Source organism: Pristiophorus japonicus, chromosome 1 (assembly GCF_044704955.1).
Source record: "Pristiophorus japonicus isolate sPriJap1 chromosome 1, sPriJap1.hap1, whole genome shotgun sequence".
In the NCBI taxonomy this organism is placed as follows: domain Eukaryota; kingdom Metazoa; phylum Chordata; class Chondrichthyes; family Pristiophoridae; genus Pristiophorus; species Pristiophorus japonicus.
In genome coordinates, this window is record NC_091977.1 from 69217135 (window position 1) to 69237229 (window position 20095).

At 48.6% G+C, this 20095-nt stretch overlaps 1 protein-coding gene across 4 annotated transcripts in view; it reads right to left on the reverse strand.

Moving 5' to 3' along the window:
* The window catches only part of LOC139264414 (tudor domain-containing protein 7-like), a 184458-nt gene that overhangs the window by 102808 nt on the left and 61555 nt on the right, over positions 1–20095 (reverse strand). For all 4 annotated transcript variants that reach the window (XM_070880846.1, XM_070880856.1, XM_070880838.1 and 1 more), the window contains one exon: positions 10513–10604. In XM_070880846.1, coding sequence (XP_070736947.1) covers positions 10513–10604 — 92 coding nt within the window. The remainder of the gene's footprint in view (positions 1–10512; positions 10605–20095) is intronic.

The following is a 20095-nucleotide window of genomic DNA, read 5'->3' on the forward strand; positions in this document are numbered from 1 at the left end:
TCCCTTGGGAGCACCTGTATATAAGGAGGCCTCACAGGCTGGAGAGGCACTCTGAGATCTGCAATAAAGGACTACAGTCACACCTTACTTTGAGCTTGCAGTGTCTAGTCTGACTCTTCATTCAAGATATAACAACTTTGGGTGAAGATAAGGAATAATAAAGGGAAAAAGTCGCTGGTGGGTGTAGTCAATAGGGCCTCTAACAGTAGCTACACTGTTGGACGGAGTATAAATCAGCCATGATTACAGATCAGCCATGATCTTATTGAATGGCGGAGCAGGCTCGAGGGGCTAGATGGCCTATTCCTGTTCCTAATTCTTATGTTCTTAAATCAAGAAATAATGGAGGCTTGTAATAAAGGAATTGCAATAATCGTGGGTGACTTTAACCTTCATATTGATTGGACAAAGCAAATTGGCCAAGGTAGCCTAGAGGAAGAGTTCATAGAGTGTATCCGGGATAGTTTCCTTGAACAGTACATTGCGGAACCAACCAAGGAGCAGGCTTAAATCTAGTAGTGTGTAATGAAGCAGGATTAATAAATTATGTCCTAGTAAAAGATCCTCCAGTAATGAGTGACCATAATATGGTTGAATTTCAAATTCAGCTGGAGGGGGAGAAAGTTGGTTCTCAAACCAGGGTCCTAAGCTTAAATAAAGAAGACTACTGAGAGCAGAGTTGGCTAAAGTTCACTGGGAACATAGACTAAAGAATGGGGTAGTTGATGAGCAATGGCAGACATTTAAGGAGATATTTCAAACTCGCAACAAAAATATATCCCAATGAGAAGGAAAGACTGTAAGAGAAGAGATAAACATCCGTGGCTAACTAAGGAAATAAGGCAGGATATCAAATTGAAAACAAAGGTATACAATGTGGCCAAGACTAGTGGGATTCCAGAGAATTGGGAAACTTTTAAAAGCCAGCAGAGAGCGACTAAAAAAATTATTAAGAGAAGGAAGATAAAGTATGAAAGTAAACAAGCACGAAATATAAAAACAGATAGTAAGAGTAAGGGTGGCAGTGTGAGCTGTGAGGAGGACTCCAAGAGGCTGCAGGGTGACTTGGACAGGTTAGGCGAGTGAGCAAATACATGGCAGATGCAGTATAATGTGGATAAATGTGAGGTTATCCAATTTGGGGGCAAAAACATGAAGGCAAAATATTATCTGAATGGTGGCAGATTAGTAAAAGGAGAGGTGCAACGAGACCTGGGGGTCATGGTTCATCAGTCACTGAAAATGGGCATGCAGGTACAGCAGGCAGTGAAGAAGGCAAATGGTATGTTGGCCTTCATAGCTAGGGGATTTGAATACAGGAGCAGGGAGGTCTTACTGCAGTTGTACTGGGCCTTAGTGAGGCCTCACCTGGAATATTGTGTTCAGTTTTGGTCTCCTGATCTGAGGAAGGATGTTATTGCTATTGAGCGAGTGCAGCGAAGGTTCACCAGACTGATTCCAGGGATGGCTGGACTGTCATATGAGGAGAAACTGGATCAACTGGGCCTTTATTCACTGGAGTTTAGAAGGATGCGAGGGGATCTCATAGAAACGTATAAGATTCTGACGGGACTAGACAGGTTAGATGCGGGAAGAATGTTCCCGATGTTGGGGAAGTCCAGAACCAGGGGACATAGTCGTAGGATAAGGAGCAGGACATTTAGGACTTAGATGAGGAGGAACTTCTTCACTGAGAGTTGTTAACCTATGGAATTCCCTGCTGCAGAGTTGTTGATGCTAGTTCATTGGATATATTCAAGACGGAGTTAGATATGGCCCTTACGGCTAAGGGGATCAAGGGGTATCGAGAGAAAGCAGGAAAGGGATACTGAGGGAATGATCAGCCATGATCTTATTGAATGGCGGTGCAGGCTCGAAGGGCCGAATGGCCTACTCCTGCACCGATTTTCTATGTTTCTATGTTTACATGTACATAAAAAGGAAAAGAGTGGCTAAAGAAAATATTGGTCCCCTGGAGGATGAGACTGGGGAATTAATAATGGAGAACAGGGAAATGACAGAGACACTGAACAAATATTTTGTATCGGTCTTCACGGTAGAAGACACTAAAAACATCCCAATAGTGGATAATCAAGGGACTATAGTTAGGGAGGAACTTAATACAATCACTAATTAAGTAGTACTTGTCTCTGGATCAGTTCCTATGGAGTGGAGGGTAGCCAATGTAACCCCACTTTTTAAAAAAGGAGGGAGAGAGAAAACAGGGAATTATAGACCGGTCAGCCTGACATCGGTAGTGGGTAAAATGATGGAATCAATTATTAAGGATGTCATAGCAGTGCATTTGGAAAGAGGTGACATGATAGGTCCAAGTCAGCATGGATTTGTGAAAGGGAAATCATGCTTGACAAATCTTCTGGAATTTTTTGAGGATGTTTCCAGTAGAGTGGATAAGGGAGAACCAGTTGATGTGGTATATTTGGACTTTCAGAAGGCGTTCGACAAGGTCCCACACAAGAGATTGATGTGCAAAGTTAGAGCACATGGGATTGGGGGTAGTGTACTGACATGGATTGAGAACTGGTTGTCAGACAGGAAGCAAAGAGTAGGAGTAAATGGGTACTTTTCAGAATGGCAGGCAGTGACTAGTGGGGTACCGCAAGGTTCTGTGCTGGGGCCCCAGCTGTTTACACTGTACATTAATGATTTAGATGAGGGGATTAAATGTAGTATCTCCAAATTTGCGGATGACACTAAAGTGGGTGGCAGTGTGAGCTGCGAGGAGGATGCTGTGAGGCTGCAGAGCGACTTGGATAGGTTAGGTGAGTGGGCAAATGCATGGCAGATGAAGTATAATGTGGATAAATGTGAGGTTATCCACTTTGGTGGTAAAAACAGAGAGACAGACTATTATCTGAATGGTGACAGATTAGGAAAAGGGGAGGTGCAAAGAGACCTGGGTGTCATGGTACATCAGTCATTGAAGGTTGGCATGCAGGTGCAGCAGGCGGTTAAGAAAGCAAATGGCATGTTGGCCTTCATAGCAAGGGGATTTGAGTACAGGGGCAGGGAGGTGTTGCTACAGTTGTACAGGGCATTGGTGAGGCCACACCTGGAGTATTGTGTACAGTTTTGGTCTCCTAACCTGAGGAAGGACATTCTTGCTATTGAGGGAGTGCAGCGAAGGTTCACCAGACTGATTCCCGGGATGGCGGGACTGACCTATCAAGAAAGACTGGATCAACTGGGCTTGTATTCACTGGAGTTCAGAAGAATGAGAGGGGACCTCATAGAAACATATAAAATTCTGACGGGGTTAGACAGGTTAGATGCAGGAAGAATGTTCCCAATGTTGGGGAAGTCCAGAACCAGGGGTCACAGTCTAAGGATAAGGGGTAAGCCATTTAGGACCGAGATGCGGAGGAACTTCTTCACCCAGAGAGTGGTGAACCTGTGGAATTCTCTACCACAGAAAGTTGTTGAGGCCAATTCACTAAATATATTCAAAAAGGAGTTAGATGAAGTCCTTACTGCTAGGGGGATCAAGGGGTATGGCGAGAAAGCAGGAATGGGGTACTGAAGTTGAATGTTCAGCCATGAACTCATTGAATGGCGGTGCAGGCTAGAAGGGCCGAATGGCCTACTCCTGCACCTATTTTCTATGTTTCTATGTGGACTTGTATATACTCTGCACAACCACCAGAGGGCTCATTCCCCGGAGTCCCAAGGGATCCTATAATCCCTTGGGAGCACAGGTATTTAAGGAGGCTTCACAGGTTGGAGAGGCACTCTGAGGACCTGCAATAAAAAACAAAGGTCACACTTTACTTTGAGCTCACAGTGTTCAGTCTGACTCTTTCTCCATAGACTACAACTGGCAACGAGATACAGATAGCGAACCCAAAGATGCAGAGAACAGTGGGCACATCCTGGAGAAATTTTCGGAGGCATATGACTGGGAAACTGGGAAACTTTTGTGGAGCGACTCGACCAATACTTCGTGGCCAACGAGCTAGATGGGGAAGAGAGCGCTGCTCCTCACCGTCTGTGACACCAACGTATGGCCTCACGAAGAATCTGCTCACACCAGCGAAACCCACGGAGAAATTGTAAGACGATTTGTGCACACTGATCTGAGAGCATTTGAACCCGAAGGAAAGCATTCTGATGGCGAGGTACTGGTTCTACACCTACAAAAGATCTAAAGACCAGGAAGTGGCGAGTTATGTCGCCGAGCTAAGACGCCTTGCAGGACATTGCGAATTTGAAGGACATTTGGAGCACATGCTCAGAGACTTTTTCGTACTTGGCATTGGCCACGAAACCATACTTTGCAAACTTTTGACTGTAGAGACCCCAACCTTGAGTAAGGCCATAGCGATAGCCAAGCGTTCATTGCCACCAGTGACAATATTAAGCAAATCTCTCAGCACACAAGTGCTGCTACAAGTACTGTTGTTTTCGAATCATAACGTACACAGCAGGTCACACGTACCTGCAGCTACACGTCCCCATATGTCTCAGAGTCCACCATCAAGGGTGATGAATGCAAAGCCATTAACACCTTGTTGGCGCTGCGGGGGTGATCATCATTTCTATTCATGCCGACTCAAAGGATACGTTTGCAAGGGCAGTGGGACAATGGCACACCTCCAATGAGTGTGCAGGCGAGCTGCAAACCCTGCTAATCCTGCAAACCACCATGTAGCAGAGGAGGATCATGACGAAACAGAGCCTCAGATAGAGGAGGCAGAGGTACATGGGGTACACACATTCACCACGAATTGTCCCCCGATAATGCTGAATGTTGAACTAAATGGACTCCCGGTGTCAATGGAGCTGGACACGGGCGCAAGCCAGTCCATCATGTGCAAAAAGACTTTTGAGAGGTTGTGGTGCAACAAGGCCTCAAGGCCAGTCTTAACTCCAATTCGCACAAAACTAAGAACTTACACAAAAGAACTGATTCCTGTAATCGCCAGTGCTACCGTAAAGGTCTCCTACGATGGAACGGTGCGCACAAGTTATCACTCTGGGTGGTACCAGGCGATGGTCTCACGCTCCTCGGCAAGAGCTGGCTGGTAAAGATACGCTGGAACTGGGATGACATCCGCGCGCTATCGCCCACTGACGACACTTCGTGTGCCCAGGTCTTAAACAAATTTCCTTCGCTGTTCGAACCAGGCATTGGGAAATTTCAAGGAGCAAAAGTGCAGATCCACCTAATTCCGGGGGCGCGACCCATCCATCACAAGGCAACAGCAGTACCGTACATGATGAGAGAAAGAGTAGAGATCGAGCTAGACTGCTACAAAGAGAGGGAATCATCTCACCAATCGAGTTCAGCGAGTGGGCCTGTCCTATTGTCCCACTCCTCAAGGGAGACGGCACCATCAGAATCTGTGGCGATTACAAAGTAACTATCAATCGTTTCTCCCTGCAGGACCAATACCCACTACCAAAAGCCGACGACCTCTTTGCAACGCTGGCGGGAGGAAAGATGTTCACGAAGCTGGATCTGACTTCAGCCTACATGACGCAGGAACTGGAGGAATTATTAAAGGCCCTCACCTGCATCAACACGCACAAAGGTCTTTCTGTTTATAACAGATGTCCGTTTGGAATCCGATCAGCGGTGACGATATTCCAGAGAAACATGGAAAGTTTACTGAAGTCGATCCCGCACACCGTGGTCTTCCAGGACGACATCTTGGTCACAGGTTGGAACACAGTCGAGCACCTGGAGGAGGTTCTTAGTCGACTTAATCGCATGGGGCTCAGGTTAAAATGCTCGAAGTGCGTTTTCCTGGCGCCTGAAGTGGAGTTCCTGGGAAGGAGGATTGCAGCGGACGGCATCAGGCCCGCCAACCCGAAGACGGAGGCAATCGAGAACGCACCGAGGCACAGAACGTGATGAAGCTGCGGTCGTTTCTGGGACTCTTGAACTATTTTGGTAACTTCTTACCGGGTTCTCAGCACACTGCTCGAACCACTGCATGTCTTACTACGAAAAGGGGGCGAATGGGTTTGGGGCAAAAGCCAAGAAAATGCCTTTGTAAAAGCAAGAAAATTGTTATTCTCAAACAAATTGTTTGTGTTGTATGATCCATGTAAGCGTTTGGTACTAGCATGTGATGCGTCGTCATATGGCGTCGGGTGTGTATTGCAACAAGCTAATGATTTCGGGAAACTGCAACTGGTTGCTTATGCATCCAGGAGTCTGTCGAAGGCCGAGAGAGCCTACAGCATGATTGAAAAAGAAGCGTTAGCGTGTGTTTATGGGGTAAAGAAAATGCATAAATACCTGTTTGGGCTAAAATTCGAATTGGAAACTGACCATAAGCCACTTATATCCCTGTTTTCCGAGAGTAAAGGGATAAATACCAACGCATCGGCCCGCATCCAAAGATGGGCGCTCACATTGTCCGCATACAACTATGCCATCTGCCACAGAAAACTGCGCTGATGCTCTAAGTAGGCTGCCATTGCCCACCACGGGGATGGAAATGGCGCAGCCCGCAGATCTAGCCATGGTTATGGAAGCATTTGAGAGTGAGCAATCACCAGTCACTGCCCAGATGATCAAAACCTGGACAAGCCAGGCCCCCTTATTAGCTCTAGTCAAAAGCTGTGTGCTTCACGAGAGCTGGTCCAGTGGAAATGCAGCAAGAGATAAAGCCGTTCCAGCGACGCAAAAATGAAATGTCTATACAGGCAAACTGCCTTCTTTGGGGCAATCGAGTAGTGGTCCCCAAGAAGGGCAGAGACACCTTCATCAATGACCTCCACAGTACCCACCCAGGCATCATAATGATGAAAGCGATAGCCAGATCCCACGTGTGGTGGCCCGGTATCGATGCGGACTTCAGAGTCCTGCGTTCACAGATGTAATACATGCTCGCAGTTAAGCAATGTACCCAGGGAGGCGTCGCTAAGTTTATGGTCTTGGCTCTCCAAACCATGGTCTAGGGTACACTTCGACTATGCAGGCCCGTTCTTGGGTAAAATGTTCCTTGTGGTTGTAGACGCATACTCCAAGTGGATTGAATGTGAGATAATGTCGGCTAGCACGTCCGCTGCCACTACTGAAAGCCTGCGGGCCATGTTTGCCACTCATGGTTTACCCGATGTTCTGGTGAGCGACAACGGGCCATGTTTTTCCAATGCTGAGTTCATGACCCGTAATGGGATCAAACATGTTACATCTGCCCCGTTTAAACCAGCGTCTAATGGTCAGGCAGGGAGAGCAGTGCAAACCATCAAGCAAGGCTTGAAGAGGGTAACTGAAGGCTCACTGCAGATTCGTCTATCCCGAGTGCTGCTTAGCTACCGCACGAGACCCCACTCACTCACTGGGATCCCACCTGCTGAACTGCTCATGAAAAGAGCACTTAAGACAAGGCTCTCGTTAGTTCACCCTGATCTATATGAACAGGCAGAGAGCAGGCGGCTTCAACAAAGTGCATACCATGATAGCGCAAATGTGTCACGCGAGATTGAAGTCAATGATCCTGTATTTGTATTAAATTATGGACAAGGTCCCAAGTGGCTTCCCGGTACGGTCAAGGCCAAAGAGGGGAGCAGGACGTTTCAGGTCAGACTTTCAAATGGACTCATTCACCGGAAACACTTGGACCAAATCAAACTCAGATTCACGGACTACCCTGAGCAATCCACCTTGGACCCTACCATTTTTGATCCCCCAACACACACACCAGTGGCAACCGACACCACAGTTGACCACGAAGCAGAACCCATCATCCACAGCAGCCCTGCAGGGCCCAACACGCCAGGCAGGCCAGCTGTACAGCAGCCCAGCGAGGGCCCAACAAATGATTCAACAACACCAGCATTCACACCGAGATGATCAACCAGGGCAAGAAGGGCTCCAGATCGACTCACATTGTAAATAGTTACCCTATTGACTTTGGGGAGGAATGTTGTTATATATGTGGATTTGTATTTACTCTGTACAGCCACCAGAGGGCTCATTCCCCGGAGTTCCAAGGGATCCTATAATCCCTTGGGAGCACAGGTATTTAAGAAGGCTTCACAGGTTGGAGAGGCACTCTGGGGACCTGCAATAAAAGACTACGGTCACACTTTACTTTGAGCTCACAGTGTTCAGTCTGACGCTTTCTCTATACACTACAGTACTTGGTAAAATAATGGGACTCAAGGCGGATCAGTCCCCTGGACCTGATGCCTTACATCCTAGGGTCTTACGAGAAGGGGCTGCAGAGATAGTCAATGCATTGGTTGTAATCTACCAAAATTCCCTGGATTCTGGGGCTGTACCAGCTGATTGGAAAACCATAAATGTAATGCCCCTATTTAAAAAAGGAGGCAGACAAAAAGCAGGAAACTATAGACCAGTTAGCCTAACATCTGTCATTGGGCAAATGCTGGAGTCCATTATTAAGGAAGCAGTAGCGGGACATTTGGAAAAGCATGATTCAATCAAGCAGAGTCAGCATGGTCTTATAAAAGGGAAGTCATATTTGACAAATTTGCTGGAGCTCTTTAAGGATGTAACGAGCAGGGTGGATAAGGGGAAACCGGTGGATTTGGTATATTTGGATTTCCAGAAGGCATTCGAAAAGGTGCACGTAAGAGGTTACTGCACAAGATAAAAGCTCACGGGGTTTGGGGTAATATATTAGCATGGATAGAGGATTGGCTAACTAACAGAAAACAGAGAGATGGGATAAATGGGTAATTATTCGGTTGGCAAACAGTAACTAGTGGGGTGCCGCCGGGATCAGTGCTGGGTCCTCAACTATTTACAATCTATATTAATGACTTGGATGGAGGGACCGAGTGTAATGTAGCCAAGTTTGCTGATGATACAAAGATGGGTGGGTAAGCAAATTGTGAGGAGGTCACAAAAATCTGCAAAGGCTAAGTGAGTGGGCAAAGATTTGGCAGATGGAGTATAATGTGGGAATATGTGAGGTTATCCACTTTGGCAGAAATAATAGAAAAGCAAATTATAATTTAAATGGAGAAAAATTGCAAAGTGCTGCGGTACAGAGAGACCTGGGGTTCCTTGTGCATGAAACACAAAAAAAGTTAGTGTGCAGGTACAGCAAGGAATCAGGAAGGCAAATGGAATGTTGGCCTTTATTGCAAGGGGGAAAGAGTATAAAAGCAGAGAAGTCCTGCTCCAACTGTACAGGGTATTGGTGAGGCCACACCTGGAGTACCTCGTACAGTTTTGGTCTCCGTATTTAAGGAAGGATATACTTGTATTCGAGGCTGTTCAGAAAAAGTTCACTAGGTTGATTCCAGAGATGAGGGGGTTGACTTATGAAGATAGGTTAAGTAGATTGGGTCTATACACATTGGAAGAACGAGAGGTGATCTTATTGAAACTTATAAAATAATGAGGGGGCTCGACATAGTGGATGCGGAGAGGATATTTCCACTCATAGGGGAAACTAAAACTAGGGGACATAGTCTTAGAATAAGGGCCGCCCATTTAAAACTGAGATGAGGAGAAATTTCTTCTATCGGAGGGTTGTAAATCTATGGAATTCTCTGCCCCAGAGAGCTGTGGAGGCTGGATCATTGAATATATTTAAGGTGGAAATAGACAGAATTTTGAGCGATAAGGGAGTAAAGGATTATGGGGAGCGGGCAGGGAAGTGGAGCTGAGTCCATCATCAGATCAGACATGATCTTACTGAATGGTGGAGCAGGCTCGAGGGGTCAAATGGCCTACTCCTGCTCCTATTTCTTATGTTGTTATAAGATCAATTTCAATTGAGACTGTGGACTGGTACAGACTTTATGGCGGGAACTGAAGACAATGGCCCTCCCCTCTTCTCCTACTGTCTTCTCTCTCCTCATCTCCTCCGCTTCCCCTTTTTCTCCTCTCCCTTTCACCAGACCTGGATGTGAAAAGTTAAAATTGGTCTAGACTACCCATGTGTAATTTCACAGATCAACTTTATATACATATATATACACACACACACACATACACTTGAAATAATTTTTGAAGACTATTATTCTATTATTTAGCTAGCTTAAATGCTACTGATGTATTCTGGAAAAATTCTGCACACTGCACTTGCTCAGACGACAGGGACTGCTTTCAACTAACAGTTGAAAATTCAACTAACTGCTTTGGACAAAAATATAGAGCCCAGGCTATTTAGAGAGATTGAGGCCTCGGAGTAAAAGTTTAACGAAGACATTAAAAGACACAAAAAAAAACTATTCACTACATTATATTACTGTGAAATATGTATTTTTTGCCTTGTATATAACCTTAGTTTGGACATTAGAAATTTCAGTTACTGAGAAAAGATTTCAGATGAAATTTTTTTCAGAAAGCATTTTGATTTAATTAGTGCGTCAATAAACCATGATGGCATAATATTTACGCAGTGTTTCCATGATAAAATGTTTGCATAATTGCTTCCATACAGAATCCCATTATAAATGTTTGACGGAAGCGTCCATTATAAACAATGACATAAAAAGTGTTGTATTAATATGTGGACATGAACTGCACCATGTGCAAGATAAAAACTACCTACATACCATTTTGTTCACTTGGAATATTTTTGGCTAAATGCACCTGAAGCTCTTTTTGAAATCTTGGAGGAAACGTCATGGCTGGCCTTCTCTCAGATCTATAAAGCCAAAAAAATACAAAATTATACTAAGATTGGAAATCTGTTTTAATCCCCAGGTCTTTTTCTATGAACGGCAAAGGGTAAAGGATAAAGAAATAAAAGGACAATTGGGATATGCTTGATGCTTTTGGTAGCTTTGGGAAAGGCGAGTATCCAGGCTTTAATGGAGTTACTTGCCCTGCAACATGAAGAATGTATGGATCCACGAGGATGTTGACACTTTTTTCAGCAATTTCAAGCTGTTTACACAGTCTAGCACATTATGGGCCCAAGTTTCGGCCTCAGTTGCTCCTGATTTTTTGGAGCAACTGGTGTAGAACGGAGTATCTTAGAAATTCAAATTCTCGGCATTTAGTTTGCTCCAGTTCTAGTCTTAGGACAGTTTCACTAAGAACAGAATTTTCTTTTCAAAAGGGGGCATGTCCGGCCACTTACGCCTGTTTTCAAAGTTTCGGCAGTGAAAACGTACTCCAAACTAACTTAGAATGGAGTAAGTGAAGATTTTTGTACTCTCGAAAAAACCTTGTCTAGAAAATCAGGCGTAGGTTACAAATCAGGCGTCGGGAATGGTGGGGGGGGTTTAAAGGGAAGTTTACAAACATTAAACACTTCAGTTTTACAAATAAAGAGCCATCATCAATAATAAATGATAAAAACATCAATAAATCAACCAATAAATCAATCAAAAGAAATTAATAAGAAATATTTTTTTTAAATCAATAAATAAAACATTTTCTACTTACCGACTGCAGCACCGGGAGCCCTCCAACAGCGTGCTGGGATGTCCCCCTCACCCCCGCCCCTCCCCGCCAGTGTGTCTCTAGCAGTGTCTCTATCTCTCTGTCTGTGCCTCTCACTCTCTGTCTGTCAGTGTCTGTGTTTCTGAAAGCGAGGGGAGGGGGAGGAGGGGGGTAGAGGGAGAGAAGGGGAAGGAGAGAAGGAGAGGGAGAGAAGGGGAAGGAGAGAAGGAGAGAAAGAGAAGGGGAAGGAGAGAAGAAGAGAAAGAGAAGGGGAAGGAGAGAAGGAGAGAAAGAGAAGGGGAAGGAGAGAAGGAGAGAAAGAGAAGGGGAAGGAGAGAAGGAGAGAAAGAGAAGGGGAAGGAGAGAAGGAGAGAAAGAGAAGGGGAAGGAGAGAAGGAGAGAAAGAGAAGGGGAAGGAGAGAAGGAGAGAAAGAGAAGGGGAAGGAGAGAAGGAGAGAAAGAGAAGGGGAAGGAGAGAAGGAGAGAAAGAGAAGGGGAAGGAGAGAAGGAGAGAAAGAGAAGGGGAAGGAGAGAAGGAGAGAAAGAGAAGGGGAAGGAGAGAAGGAGAGAAAGAGAAGGGGAAGGAGAGAAGGAGAGAAAGAGAAGGGGAAGGAGAGAAGGAGAGAAAGAGAAGGGGAAGGAGAGAAGGAGAGAAAGAGAAGGGGAAGGAGAGAAGGAGAGAAAGAGAAGGGGAAGGAGAGAAGGAGAGAAAGAGAAGGGGAAGGAGAGAAGGAGAGAAAGAGAAGGGGAAGGAGAGAAGGAGAGAAAGAGAAGGGGAAGGAGAGAAGGAGAGAAAGAGAAGGGGAAGGAGAGAAGGAGAGAAAGAGAAGGGGAAGGAGAGAAGGAGAGAAAGAGAAGGGGAAGGAGAGAAGGAGAGAAAGAGAAGGGGAAGGAGAGAAGGAGAGAAAGAGAAGGGGAAGGAGAGAAGGAGAGAAAGAGAAGGGGAAGGAGAGAAGGAGAGAAGGAGAAGGGGAAGGAGAGAAGGAGAGAAGGAGAAGGGGAAGGAGAGAAGGAGAGAAAGAGGAGAAGGAGAGAAGGAGAGAAAGAGAAGGGGAAGGAGAGAAGGAGAGAAAGAGAAGGGGAAGGAGAGAAGGAGAGAAAGAGAAGGGGAAGGAGAGAAGGAGAGAAAGAGAAGGGGAAGGAGAGAAGGAGAGAAAGAGAAGGGGAAGGAGAGAAGGAGAGAAAGAGAAGGGGAAGGAGAGAAGGAGAGAAAGAGAAGGGGAAGGAGAGAAGGAGAGAAAGAGAAGGGGAAGGAGAGAAGGAGAGAAAGAGAAGGGGAAGGAGAGAAGGAGAGAAAGAGAAGGGGGGGAGGCGCGGGGGGGCGAGAAAGGAGGCGGGGGGCGAGAAAGGAGGCGGGGGGGCGAGAAAGGAGGCGGGGGGGCGAGAAAGGAGGCGGGGGGGCGAGAAAGGAGGCGGGGGGGCGAGAAAGGAGGCGGGGGGGCGAGAAAGGAGGCGGGGGGGCGAGAAAGGAGGCGGGGGGGCGAGAAAGGAGGCGGGGGGGCGAGAAAGGAGGCGGGGGGGCGAGAAAGGAGGCGGGGGGGCGAGAAAGGAGGCGGGGGGGCGAGAAAGGAGGCGGGGGGGCGAGAAAGGAGGCGGGGGGGGCGAGAAAGGAGGCGGGGGGGGCGAGAAAGGAGGCGGGGGGGGCGAGAAAGGAGGCGGGGGGGCGAGAAAGGAGGCGGGGGGGCGAGAAAGGAGGCGGGGGGGCGAGAAAGGAGGCGGGGGGGCGAGAAAGGAGGCGGGGGGGCGAGAAAGGAGGCGGGGGGGCGAGAAAGGAGGCGGGGGGGCGAGAAAGGAGGCGGGGGGGCGAGAAAGGAGGCGGGGGGGCGAGAAAGGAGGCGGGGGGGCGAGAAAGGAGGCGGGGGGGCGAGAAAGGAGGCGGGGGGGCGAGAAAGGAGGCGGGGGGGCGAGAAAGGAGGCGGGGGGGCGAGAAAGGAGGCGGGGGGGCGAGAAAGGAGGCGGGGGGGCGAGAAAGGAGGCGGGGGGGCGAGAAAGGAGGCGGGGGGGCGAGAAAGGAGGCGGGGGGGCGAGAAAGGAGGCGGGGGGGCGAGAAAGGAGGCGGGGGGGCGAGAAAGGAGGCGGGGGGGCGAGAAAGGAGGCGGGGGGGCGAGAAAGGAGGCGGGGGGGCGAGAAAGGAGACGGGGGGGCGAGAAAGGAGACGGGGGGGCGAGAAAGGAGACGGGGGGGCGAGAAAGGAGACGGGGGGGCGAGAAAGGAGACGGGGGGGCGAGAAAGGAGACGGGGGGGCGAGAAAGGAGACGGGGGGGCGAGAAAGGAGACGGGGGGGCGAGAAAGGAGACGGGGGGGCGAGAAAGGAGACGGGGGGGGGGAGAAAGGAGACGGGGGGGGGAGAAAGGAGACGGGGGGGGGGAGAAAGGAGACGGGGGGGGGGAGAAAGGAGATGGGGGGGGGAGAAAGGAGATGGGGGGGGGAGAAAGGAGATGGGGGGGGGAGAAAGGAGATGGGGGGGGGAGAAAGGAGATGGGGGGGGGAGAAAGGAGATGGGGGGGGGAGAAAGGAGATGGGGGGGGGAGAAAGGAGATGGGGGGGGAGAAAGGAGATGGGGGGGAGAAAGGAGATGGGGGGGAGATGGAGAAAGGGGGGGGAGGAGAAAGGGGGGAGGGAAGGAGAAAGGGGGGAGGGAAGGAGAAAGGGGGGAGGGAAGGAGAAAGGGGGGAGGGAAGGAGAAAGGGGGGGAGGGAAGGAGAAAGGGGGGGGGAAGGAGAAAGGGGGGGGGGAGGAGAAATGGGGGGGGGAGGAGAAAAGGCGGGGGGGGGAGGAGAAGCGGGAGGGAGGCTGAACGGGCCGGGCCCAACCGGGCCCAACACTTCGTGCAGGGCCCGTCCCCAGCACCAGATTTACAGGTAGGTGGCGTTGGGTTGGGTCGGGTCTGGTTCGGGTAGTGGGGGGGGGGGGGGGGGGGGGGGAGAGGAGGGAGCACGGGTCGGGTCGGGGGCGGGGGGAGGGAGATCGGGTTGGGTCCGGGTGGGGGTCGGGAGCGTGGGTCGGGTAGGGGGGGTGGTGGGGGGAGGGAGGGAGGGAGGGAGAGGGAGAGGGAGATCAGATCGGGTGGGGGAGCGTGGGTCAGGTCCAGTCCGGGGGGTCGGGTCGGGTCCGGGGGCGGGGGGGAAGCAGGAGTCGAGTCGGTGTCGGGTCCGGTCCGGGGGCGGGGAGGGAGGGGAGCGGGAGTCGGGTCGGGTCGGGAGGAAGCAGGAGCTGGGCGTGGGAGGAGCCTTATGCATGCAGTACCCAGTGAGGCCATTCGGCCAGGGCTAGGGGCTGCGTGCTTCGGGCCCCTCCCACACAGTTTTGGGCGCCTGGAGCTACTGCACATGCACGCCCACTGTAGCGCGCATGTGCAGAGGTCCCGGCACTGTTTTCAGTGCCCCCCCCACAGCTCTTTCTGCGCCGCGCTCGACTCCAGAGGACCAGCAGGGAGCCGGAGAATCTGTAAGTTTTTTTTAGGCGCACTTTGTGGCGCAAAAAACGGGCGTCCAGGTCGGGGCTGCGCCGTTCTAGGCGCGGCCCGAATCTTGGGCCCTATAGAACTAATCATTGTAGACTAATATTCATAGATCAGTATTTTAAATAAGCCTCTCAACCCAGCCAATCCAGTTGTGATGGGCACTTTGGACATAATGGCTGAACAACTTAAAAGGCACATGTTACTAATTAAAGTTCCACGAATTGTAGAACTAGTCCCATCTAGGAGGGAACCAATATTGAAATTGGCTCATTCTCTGAAGCCCACCCATTTCAAAGCTATGCAAATATAAGCAAGCAAGCACCAAGGCAACAACTATAAGATTGTTTGGCCCAAAATTCTATATGATGCTTTTCCATGGAACTTTATTGCATAGAGTATCTAATCATTACTCGGAGTTAGAAACCAAGTTCACAAAGCAAATCATGATGGTGACATGTGCTTTCTCATATTCGCATAGGAGCAATATGGACCATCAGAACCCAATACCTATCTTTGCATTTCCTGCACAAAGCAACCTGGGTCATCCAATTGAGAGAGCACCACTGCACAGACTATTGCATCAGACACCAGCTGAGATAGCCACCTGTACCTTTAAATATATTAAGTGACAAGCATATGAGTACTCACTGAGCACTTCTCTTGGCTAAGGATGGTGTGAAGAAGCCAGAGGTCACTGACATCCTTAACCAGAGGTCCAAATATCAGTGATAGGTAGAGGTCAGTTGACTTGCATAAAGACATTTAAATACCAGACACAGGAACCTCATCAGAATGTTATGATCCGTGCAAATGATGGTGGATGAGAAATCTATCCAAGGGAGGAAAACCACCATCTTCCAGAGAATGCAAGTTCAAGACCCACCATGACAGATTGAGAATTTGAATTCAGTTATCAGAATCTGGAAATAAAAAGCTGCCTATGAAGTTGTTAGATTGTCATAAAAATCCAACTGGTTAACGACTATCTCTGAGGGAAGAAAACCTGCTTTCCTTATCCGGACTGGCTTATAAGTGACTCCAGTCCCAAACAAATGTGGTTGACAATGGCTTCTCTTCCCACTCTCACAATGTTACCTCTGGTGTCCCCCAAGGATCTGTCCTTGGCCCCCTCCAATTTCTCATCCATATGCTGCCCCTTGGCAATATCATCCGAAAACATGGAGTCAGTTTCCACATGTACGCTAACGACATCCAGCTTTACCTCTCCACCACTTCTCTCGACCCCTGCTTCGTATCTAAATTGTCAGATTGCTTGTCCAACATCCAGTACTCGATGAGCATAAATTTTTTCCAATTAAATATTAGAAAGATCGAAGCCATTATCTTTGGTCCCCGCCACAAACTGCATTCCCTAACTTCATCCCACTGACTTCATCCCTCTCCCGAGCATCAATCTGAGGGTGAACAAGACTGTTTGCAACCAAGGCGTCACATTTGACCCTGAAATGAGTTTCCAGCCACATAGCTGTAACATAACTAAAACCGCTTTTTTCCACCTCCGTAACATTGTCCACCTCTGCTCTGCCTCAGCTCTTCTGCTGCTGAAACCTTCATTCATGCCTTTGTTATCTCTAGACTTGACTATTCCAACTCACTCCTGGCTGTCCTCCAACATTCCACACTACGTAATCTTGACGTCATCCAAAACTCAGCAGCAAGTCATGATCACCCTTTTGCTTTCTGATCTACATTGGCTCCCGGTTAAACAACACCTCGATTTCAAAATTATCATCCTTGTTTACAAATCACTAAATGGCCCTGCCCCTTCCTATCTCTAATCTTTTTCAGCCTTACAACCCCTCAAGTTGTCTGCGCTCCTCTAATTCTGCCCTCTTGAACATCCCACATTATAACTGCTCAACCATCAGTGGCCGTGCCTTCAGCTGTTTGGGCCCCAAGCTTTGGAACTCCCTCCCTAAACCTCTCCGCCTCTCTACCGCTCTTTCCTCCTTTAAGACGCTACTTAAAACCTATCTCTTTAACCAAGCTTTTGGTCATCTGCCTTAATTTCTTCCTAAATGGCTCAGTGTCAAATTTATCTCTTTTGTCTTGTAACACTGCTGTGAAGTGCTTTGGGACGTTTTACTATGTTAAAGGTGCTATGTAAATAAAAGTTATTATTGCCCTGTGAAGTGGGCTAGCAAGCCACTCACTTGTACCAAACCACCATCAGGACAATTGGGGATGGGCAATGAACACCCACATCCCGAGAATGAATTAAAAATCTTCCAGTCCCTTATAATGGTGGACCAGTGCTGACTGCAGTTTAATCCAGTGTGGGGGAAGTCAGCTGTATTCAAAAGCTGCTCATTGCTACAAGAGTTTGGAAAGCAACAGCAGCATTTCTTGGTGCCCCATTGGAAGGTAGAGAACTGTCCGAGGTACTCCTCGTTCTGGTATTCCATCAGGAAATACTACAGTCCCTCGGAATCGCGGAAGACTTGCTTCCACTCTTAACATGAATTCTTAGGTAGCTGTACAGTCCAATATGAGAACCACAGTCTCTGTCACAGGTGGGACAGATAGTCGTTGAGGGAAGGGACTGGTTTGCCGCATGCTCTTTCCGCAGCCTGCGCTTTATTTCTGCATGCTCTCGGCGACAAGAAGCGAGGTGCTCAGTGCTCTCCCGGATGTACTTCCTCCACTTAGGGTGGTCTTTGGCCAGGGACTCCCAGGTGTCAGTAGGGATGTTGCACTTTATCAGGGAGGCTTTGAGGGTGCACTTGTAACGTTTTCGCTGCCGTGAATGAGTTCCGAGTAGAGCGCTTGCTTTGGGAGTCTCGTGTCTGGCATGCGAACTATGTGGCCTGCCCAGCGGAGCTGATCAAGTGTGGTCAGTGCTTCAATGCTGGGGATGTTGACCTGGTCGAGGACGCTAACATTGATGAGTTTGTCCTCCCAGGGGATTTGTAGGATCTTGTGGAGACATTGTTGGTGATATTTCTCCAGCGACTTGAGGTGTCTACTGCACATGGTCCATGTTTCTGAGCCATACAGGAGGGCGGGTATTACTACAGCCCTGTAGACCATGAGTTTGGTGACAGTTTTGAGGGCCTGGTCTTCAAACACTCTTTTCCTCAGGCAGTCGAAGGCTGCACTGTCGCACTGGAGGCGGTGTTGGATCTCGTCGTCAATGCCTGCTCTTGTTGATAGGAGGCTCCCGAGATAAGGGAAGTGGTCCACATTGTCCAGGGCCACGCTGTGGATCTTGATGACTGGAAGGCAGTGCTGTGTGGCAAGGACAGGCTGGTGGAAGACCTTTGACTTCCTGATGTTTAGCCTTCTTCGATCTCACAAAGGCTTTTGACACTGTCAACCGCAAGGGTCTATGGAGAGTCCTTCTCCGTTTCGGATGCCCCCAAAAGTACGTCACCATCTTCCGCCTGCTCCATGACGATGTGCAGGCCGTGATCCTTACCAACGGATCCATCACAGATCCAATCCACATCCGGACCAGGGTCAAGCAGGGCTGCGTCATCGTCCCAACTCTCTTCTCAATCGTCCTCGCTGCCATGCTCCACCTCACAGTCGACAAGCTCCCCGCTGGAGTGGAACTAAACTACAGAACCAGTGGGAACCTGTTCAACCTTCGCCGTCTCCAGGCCAGGTCCAAGACCACCTCAACTTCTGTCGTTGAGCTACAGTACGCGGGCGACACCTGCGTCTGCGCACCTACAGAGGCTGACAGTCAACATATTTTTTTAAAAAGGAGGGAGAGAGAAAACGGGGAATTATAGACCGGTTAGCCTGACATGAGTAGTGGGGAAAATGTTGGAATCAATTATTAAAGATGAAATAGCAGCGCATTTGGAAAGCAGTGACAGGATCGGTCCAAGTCAGCATGGATTTATGAAAGGGAAATCCTCTAGAATTTTTTGTAAGTCATAGAGTGGAAAAGGGAGAACCAGTGGATGTGGTGTATTTGCACTTTCAAAATGCTTTTGACAAGGTCCCACACAAGAGATTGGTGTGCAAAATTAAAGACATTGGTATTGGGGGTAATGTATTGACGTGGATAGAGAACTGGTTGGCAGACAGGAAGAAGAGAGTCAGGATAAACGGGTCCTTTTTAGAATGGCAAGCAATGATTAGTGGGGTGCCGTAGGGCTCAGTGCTGAGACCCCAGCTATTTACATTATACATCAATGATTTAGATGAAGGAATTGAGTGTAATATCTCCAAGTTTGCAGATGACACTAAGCTGGGTGGCAGTGCGAGCTGTGAGGAGGATGCTAAGAGGCTGCAGGATGACTTGGACAGGTTAGGTGAGTGGGCAAATGCATGGCTGATGCAGTATAATGTGGATAAAGGTGAGGTTATCCACTTTGGGGGCAAAAACATGAAGGCAGAATATTATCTGAATGGCGGCAGATTAGGAAAAGGGGAGGTGCAACGAGACCTGGGTGTCATGGTACATCAGTCATTGAAAGTTGGCATGCAGGTACAGCAGGCGGTAAATGGCATGTTGGCCTTCATAGCTAAGGGATTTGAGTATAGGAGCAGGGAGGTTTTACTGCAGTTGTACAGGGCCTTGGTGAAGCCTCACCTGGAATATTGTGTTCAGTTTTGGTCTCCTAATCGGAGGAAGGACGTTCTTGCTATTGAGGGAGTGCAGCGAAGGTTCACCAGACTAATTCCCGGGATGGCAGGACTGACATATGAGGAGAGACTGAATCGACTGGGCCTGTATTCACTGGCGATTAGAAGAATGAGAGGGGATCTCATAGAAACATATAAAATTCTGACGGGACTGGACAGGTTAGATGCAGGAAGAATGTTCCCAATGTTGGGGAACCAGAACTAGGGGACACAGTCTAAGGATAAGGGGTAAGCCATTTAGGACCGAGATGTGGAGAAACTTCTTCACTCAGAGTTGTTAACCTGTGAAATTCTCTACAGCGGAGAGTTGTCGATGCCAGTTTGTTTGATATATTCAAGAGGGAGTGAGATATGGCCCATACGGCTAAAGGGATCAAGGGGTATGGAGAGAAAGCAGGAAAAGGGTACTGAGGTGAATGATCAGCCATGATCTTATTTGAATGGTGGTGCAGGCTGGAAGGGCTGAATGGCCTACTCCTGCATCTATTTTCTATGTTTCTATATTTCTATTTACTGGGGCATACGAAAGCATGGGCCTTACTGGTGGTACAGTAATAAGGAAAGCATTACAGGCATCCCACAGAGCAAGAACAATATGGATTTCACAAAGGAAAACGATGTAGTGCACACAATAGGCACATCCACTACAAATTTGAAACAAACAG